Source organism: Echinococcus granulosus (genome assembly GCF_000524195.1).
Source record: "Echinococcus granulosus chromosome Unknown EG_S00182, whole genome shotgun sequence".
NCBI classification, from domain to species: Eukaryota; Metazoa; Platyhelminthes; class Cestoda; order Cyclophyllidea; family Taeniidae; genus Echinococcus; species Echinococcus granulosus.
The window spans coordinates 107,706-114,681 of record NW_020170562.1 but is presented as its reverse complement, the minus strand read 5'-3'; the positions used below and the strand labels follow the sequence as shown (position 1 = coordinate 114,681).

Genomic DNA, 6,976 nt, shown 5'->3' with positions numbered 1-6,976 from the left:
GCGCAGTTGAAAGCCTCCTGCTCGAATATCGGAGAGGAGGTCTCGTGGGGGCCCAGGTAACACGGGTTTTGAGGGAAATTTACCGGTAGTTGAGGAAGAAGGAGGGAGCGGTGGTGGAGGTGGGGGAGGCGGCGGAGGTGGATGATCGGTGTGGAAGGATGTGGAGAGGAGGTTGTCAGAGCTGTTGGTCATTACAGCTGGCGGTGGCGGTGGTGGAAGTAGATCGGCGCTGACGTTTAAAGCGTCACCACTTCCGTCAAGTTGTGGCTGTTAAATAAGTCGCTTTACTTGAATCAATTAAGTAGGAGAAACATTCTAGTCGACTCATGCAACCTACAGAGAGGGAGGGGGCATAAGGCGGAAGGTTGTGGATGGGTTCCACGGAAAGAGCTGTATTTCCACAACCACTTCCACTGGCTCCGCCTAGGGAGGAGACGGAAAGGTCCATCAGGGGTGGAGGAGGAGGTGGTGGTGGCGGTGGCGACTCACACGAACTGGCCATGAGGTCACCATCTGAAAAGGAGAAAATGTGACAATTAGACAAAGCCGTATTTTTTACACATCGAGGAAGGTAACAGTTATAGTAATGTATGGAATTTTAGCCTAAAAGTGCATTGTTGATATCACTAAGCGTCTCCTTCAGAAGACCAAATAACATTAACAAAATATAACATCTAAAACTAAATTGGGAAAGAAAACCACGTTTTGAGAATGTGGTAGTCAGGCCCCATTGCTTAAGATTAGTTTCAAGCCTATAAACGAAAATTTACCAACTTTTATTTAAAACAAAGTGAAATTTCAGCACACTTAAACACCAAAGTGGTTAGTAAAACGTAGAACAAGTCATTTAATATGGGGGTCAAAATGCAAATGACAATTCCTAGGCGGGCAAGCTTAAATAGATGGATAAGGATTTACATTTACTAAGAAAACATGCCCTAAAAGCCTTGCCTTACGCAAACGAAATCAAGTTTATTGCCACGACGACACAAGATTGTGACGTAAAATCAACCTGAATGGTGAGAAAAGCGGAGGTACCTGCACATAACCAAACAATCGTATGCCGTTCGTAAATAGCACTCGTGAGAACGGCATTTCCAGAAAACAAAAAACTGCGTAATTTGACAAGTGACGACGCAAGCGAGGTAGAAATCTACATTGAAGACAAAATCTGTGCCCATGAAGACGCAGAAATGCTAAGCAAAAGCATTCAAACCCATCTACAATGTTCAATATTACCATATTGGCTCGCATTGTCGCTAGACGTATTCCACTAGGAAAATAGTCTACTGAACGCACAACAAGGCTAGAAGAAATCCACTCCAGCCTACGGGGTAACAATCAAGGTACAGGCGTTAGGTTAACAACGATGTGGTTTAAGGAGTCCAGCGTAAAGCGTACAAGCACACTTAGCTGCCACAGGAACGAGATCGATGTAAACAACACCGTATGTGCGTATGGCAAGATCGTCAATTCGTACTAAGGGCAACTTTGTTAACAAAATACGTTTATATTTAGAGAATCATTAAAGCACAAATTTTCGACTGAAGCCGAAGTAACTACAATGCAGTGAAGTGTGCTGGATTACAAAAAAGGCGAAACGGCGTGGTTGAACACTTCACTTCGGATAAGCTAAACCGAAAACCAATTTCCCTCACAACTGTAGAAAAACTTTACCCAGAGAAGAGTAAATTGCCAAGAAGTGAATAACAAAAAAAGAGTGAAACCCAAACACCTGTTCATTCAACAGCTACATGGCAAAAAACGAGTACTACTGTCGAAATGCCACAGGAAAGCATTGGCACAAATGACAACGAAACAGAAATAATAACGTTTGAATAAGGAAAGCGGTTCAAATTGATTAGCGGAAAATATAAAAAGGATCCATTTTGATTAGAAGCCGTTAGGTGGAAAAACCCACGCACTCTCATCAGCGTAGTAGTAGGAATAAATGCAACACTCGTCTAAAAGTTGTCCGAATCTATTGCAAATCGCGCGGTAATACTGATGTAGCCAGAACCCCAGCCCAACAGCAACAGAATGACTCGCGATTGTTTATTATTTATTAAGTAGAAAATGTCCGACTCCTTCTACAAATGAATTAAACTAGCGCTGGCCTCTGAAGAAATGGCAGCAATTCAGCACTGAGACAGCCCGAAATCGACTGTCCATCAAAATACACAATAATTTGGGCTTTATGATCAAGCTTTCTCCAATTCTTACGGATCGCCCCAACATTTAAGGCGAGGGAAAGTTTACCACAGCTGATTTGTTAATGGCCACAATCGCTAATGCGGACACGCACACACCAGACCTGTCGTGGGATAAATGCGAGGCAACGAGAGTTTACGATTCAAGTAACCATGTCACGTCTGCATGAGAATGGAAAGATCGGTAGTGAAATGACTAGTCACAAAAAATTTGTATCGTTTGTGATGTCAGATTTGCTCCAGTATGAAGAGTAGATGATCGCTTTTTGTGCGAAACAATACTAGCCTTTGAGAGTAGCAAGGGTTTAGAACAAATTAAAAATGGAAAATACCGCCAATCTTATATCCAACATCCGTTGAAGAAAAGAATTATTTCTATTTGATAGTTATGCTCTTTTTGACAACTAGATAGGAGCCGAGATCGTTCTAGACAAGCGCACGATACGTCTATTTTAAGAAGATAATAAAGTGACCGATTTTACATTTATTAACCCAATAAATTCGCTTAGTCGCAGGCAACCATCTACATTCACTAATAAAGTGGCAAAACAAGTTCGTAATTTTGTAATAAAAGTAGGAATACCTGTAGTGAGCTTCTTGCAATAATGTTTGTAACCCTGTTTCAAAAAACACAGGCCCGCCAATTCCGCTTGTCTCCAAAGGCAAACAATCGAGACCTCATCACCTCCGCCTCGATCTCGGTTTAATTTCTTAACGGCCTATTCTACCCAAAATGCGATTGTCTAGTTCCAAAGTCAAGAATATGTTATTGCAACTTGGGGAAATATCATCTTTAAATGTGGAGGATGAACATAGGTAAGTATTTTCCCCCTTTCATCCTCAAGAGCAAATCTTCTCCGTCTTTTTCGTCTGCAGTCCATCACACACATTGAAAGTAGACAGTCTTTCGGTAATAAATGGTGCGTACACTAGAAGTGTAGAGTAAGTAGTAAATGCACTGTTTGGAGATGTTTAAAGATATGCTCGTTAGCTCAATGTCGCATCAATACAAGCGAGTCAGCCGAGAATCTAGTAGTGATGCACTTCTACAGCCTGTGAAGAGCAAAAAGGAGTACCCTTGAAACTTAAGTGGCATGTTGCACCCATTTGCTTAGCGGATTCCATGACTTTCACAGTTGATTAGGTGTAATCGGTTTTTTAATCTTAAACTAACCTATCGATAGCGAGCCTTTTTGAGCTGGATGAATCCATCCTTGAGTAAAGCATTATTAGAATTAAACAAATGTAAACCATTACTAGACTATGTAAGAAACATCTGTAGCACTGAAAAAAGCTAAACTCGAATCACAACAGTCAGGCTCAACCGACAATTTGTGCAATGAGGGTTCAAAGTAAGGAGAGAAGAGTAGAAAGCGCATTAAAAGCCTCCTACCATAGGGTGACGCATGTAGCTGTCCAAGCAAGCCGTGTAGCGCAAACCTCAGGAACTTTTGTCACCCGACAAAGTGATTTCAGCGAACACACCTATTGCGATTAAGTTTACTGCTAAACGGCAGTTGAACCTAAGTTATGGAAACAGATCAGAAATGACTAGTATACTGGAGACAAGGGAGAAACATCCAGGCGTTCGGCATTTGCTGACCAAGCAAATTCGTTGGCAAAAGGCGAGATAAAAGTAGCCCAACTTTCGTATGAGTGAAAAGATCGGTAGCAGGACAACCAATAGCCATCAGAAGGAAAAGCCCATACACACATGGATTTAAACGCGTAAATGAGTAAAAATGTGTAAAAGGGGTAAAAAGAGCACCTAAAAATCCATCAGAGGGGTAACGAGACAATAACTAGACTTGAATCGAAGTTATTGAACATGACAGATCCGATTTTTCTCATGCTTCGAATTGAGCATTTATGCATTAAGAATCACTAATCAAAAAAAGGGATTGCAGACTGCTACAACTAATTTTATAGTAAGATAACAACTGAGATCGCCTTATAGATGAATCAGCGGGCGTAGGATAGGAACAAAAAAGCCCAAGATTTCATCTTTAATGGCCCGGCAAAAGCTGTTCAAGCGTTGAATGAAAAAGAGAAGTCGGCACTTACCACTACCACCGCGATAGTGGGGGAATGGTGGAGTAGGACGAGCAGTACCGGCTATCCACTCGCTGGGATGGGTCAGCGTCTCCTCAGGCTCTCCATACTCTGAGCTCGCCGCCACATTGCTTCCCTCGCTCGGCATTGAAGACGGTAAGGTCACAGGGAATGGCTTTTGTTGTGGCTGTGTCTCTTGCTGCTCCAATTGTTGTTGCGACTGAGATTGGAGTGTTTTTTGCTCGTGCTTTGGTAGAAATTGCTGTTGCAGTGGCGGGTAATCGATCACACCGAGAGTGTAGGACGGCTTCGATTTGGGCTTTGGACGCTGAAAAGTAAAGGTATTACCCCTAATTTAAAAAAATTCCAAAAAATAGTGCCAAATCATTACATCGAAATGAGTACATTACCACACAGGCCTTTACGGTCACCACTCATATCACTTCCAACCCGTTCATATGCATACAATGAGGGTACTTCTAGACTTGCAAAACCCCATAATTTCTGCAGGGATAACTTAAGAGTTGCAAAGACCGACAACTCTTATTCCTTGCAAATAATGAGCCCCACCTCATCAACTCTTCAAATAAGCAAGGCAGGTTGATTCAAAAATTAAACGCTGTCATGAGGGGGGAAAAGGAATAATTTGGTATTAATATACAATCCTTAGCTTCATCGATTCGCTTGAACTTAGTTTGCGTGCAGTTCTGGTGGCGAAAGCATTTGATAGCATTAGTAAACTAAAAGTGTATCATTAAATTGGACGGGGAAAATGTACAAAATAGTGCTTTTCATGCTTGTACCACGCATATAACCGTACCTAGAGCAACAATAGTGAGGAAGAATATTTTATCACTCGTATAAGTTCGGTATGAGTAAAATGTGCACTTTTGGAGATCAACGTGCCGCTCTTGGAGCACACTGCATTTAATTTCATCTGCAGCCGTTTAATTTAGCCAAATAAATAGATTCATAGATAGGTGGGTTTTAAAGGCGGGCCTACTCGAAGAAAACGGGAAGTCGCAAAAAAGAGGACGCAACTCTCGGCTCCACTGATTAGCTTTAATACCTCGACGATGATAGAATACACGGAGAACATAGGCAATACGCACCCGATTTCCGAGATTTTTGCTCCCTTTTACACAATGACTACTACCGCACCAACACCGCCACGGAGAGAACGGCGTCACTCGAATAAACAACTTTTCATGATCCCACTGTGCAATTAGGGTAAACAATAACAATGAAACCTGACTTTGGAACATTATTTTAAGTTCAATCAAAATTGCTGAATTTGATGCCATAACTCACTTTCTTCTTCACAACCTTTTTGCCACCCTTTGCGCCACCAGGACCACCAGTCCCGTCAAAAGCATCCTCCAACATCTCCTTGCGCCAGAGATCGAAGAAGAATCGCGGATCGGAGTAGAGTCGCGCCGTGGTCTTGCCATCATCCCTCAGCGCGTCCATCACATGAAGCGGTGGTGGCGGCTCTGCCGCCTCGTACTGCGCCTGCATACAGCGCGGTTTTGTGCTGCGATGAAGCACTTGACTGTCCAACTCTTGCTCTCGTACACCGGACAGAGGTGCTGTGAGATGCTGTAGGCCAACAGAAAGGAATTCTTCGCTGGTAGGCAGAGACTTGAGGGTGGTTGTGACGTTGCTGACGCGCTCTTCGATGCGGTTCAGACGAGCGGAGATAGTAACCAGATCGGTGGTGAGTTCTTCAAAGATCTCCGAAGCGACGGAGGCCACTGAAGCCATCTGGTGCATGAGGTTGCACAGTGTCTCGTTTGAGACATACTCAAGCTCATTGTCAAGCTTCTCGGGCATGTGCACCCGACTGATGTGCGTGGGTTGGATGGTGTAACGAGGGAGAGGCATTTCGGGAGTTCTACAGTCTTGAAAAAGGAAGTGGAGATGAGGATGCTGATGATCCGGTGAAGTGCATCTTGTACCATCATGGACACCAACTAAGCACAGTTGCAACAAACCAAAGTGCTGAACAAAAGATACAAGGTAGTAAAAGACTAACATTACGCTCAAAAAGGATACCAGACAGGCGATTACTTCACCGCCGGTCAAACTGTTCCGATAGAACAAAAAATTGTGACGGAACACTCAGAGCTTAGTAACCATTAGGGATGAATGACAATAAGGATTAAAACCCCAATATAAAGCATAAGAAAAATTATGTAAATCAGAATGTAAAAAGCAAACCAACGCCAAGCTAAGCAAGCAGCCCTCTACTACGCACGGCTGATTATAATTGGCCGGATTTCAAATATGTGGGCACTTGGCGACATTTTTATTCAGCGGGAAAAGTTAATTAAATGTTAAATGAATAATTATCTTATCTACTACACGTACAATCTAGTTTAATGACTTTGATTTTAGAATGCGTGTTTTTAATAATGATTAAATAAATAAATAATGCCAAATTTTAACCATAGTTTGACTTCTATGTGTTCCATTGAATAAAATTAATAGAGCAAAGATTCTACCCAAATCAAGACATGTCATTGTTTTGCTAACACGACTTGCCTATTGTGTTTTCTGAGTTGCTTTAAAAGCAATTATTGCGTTCGGATATTGCAGAGTCCCGAGACTTCCCTGAAGACGGAAGAAGACACAATACTCGGGCAGTATACATATATTCAGCGCAGAGAAGGTGTCTGGGCTATTGGCATGGCCCAAGATGCCAGCCCACCCAG

At 42.5% G+C, this 6,976-nt stretch overlaps 1 protein-coding gene across 1 annotated transcript in view; it reads right to left on the bottom strand. All coding sequences in view use genetic code 11, as the record gives it.

The window, feature by feature from the left end:
• Positions 1-6,146, bottom strand: part of EGR_10005 (Wiskott-Aldrich syndrome protein family member) — a gene marked incomplete at both ends in the record, with an annotated part of 7,773 nt that extends 1,627 nt beyond the window's left edge. Inside the window, 4 exons of the mRNA XM_024499254.1 lie at positions 84-267; positions 338-513; positions 4,275-4,590; positions 5,574-6,146. Of these exons, the coding sequence (XP_024346341.1) occupies positions 84-267; positions 338-513; positions 4,275-4,590; positions 5,574-6,146 (1,249 nt within the window). The remainder of the gene's footprint in view (positions 1-83; positions 268-337; positions 514-4,274; positions 4,591-5,573) is intronic.
• Between the last annotated feature and the right edge of the window lie 830 nt (positions 6,147-6,976).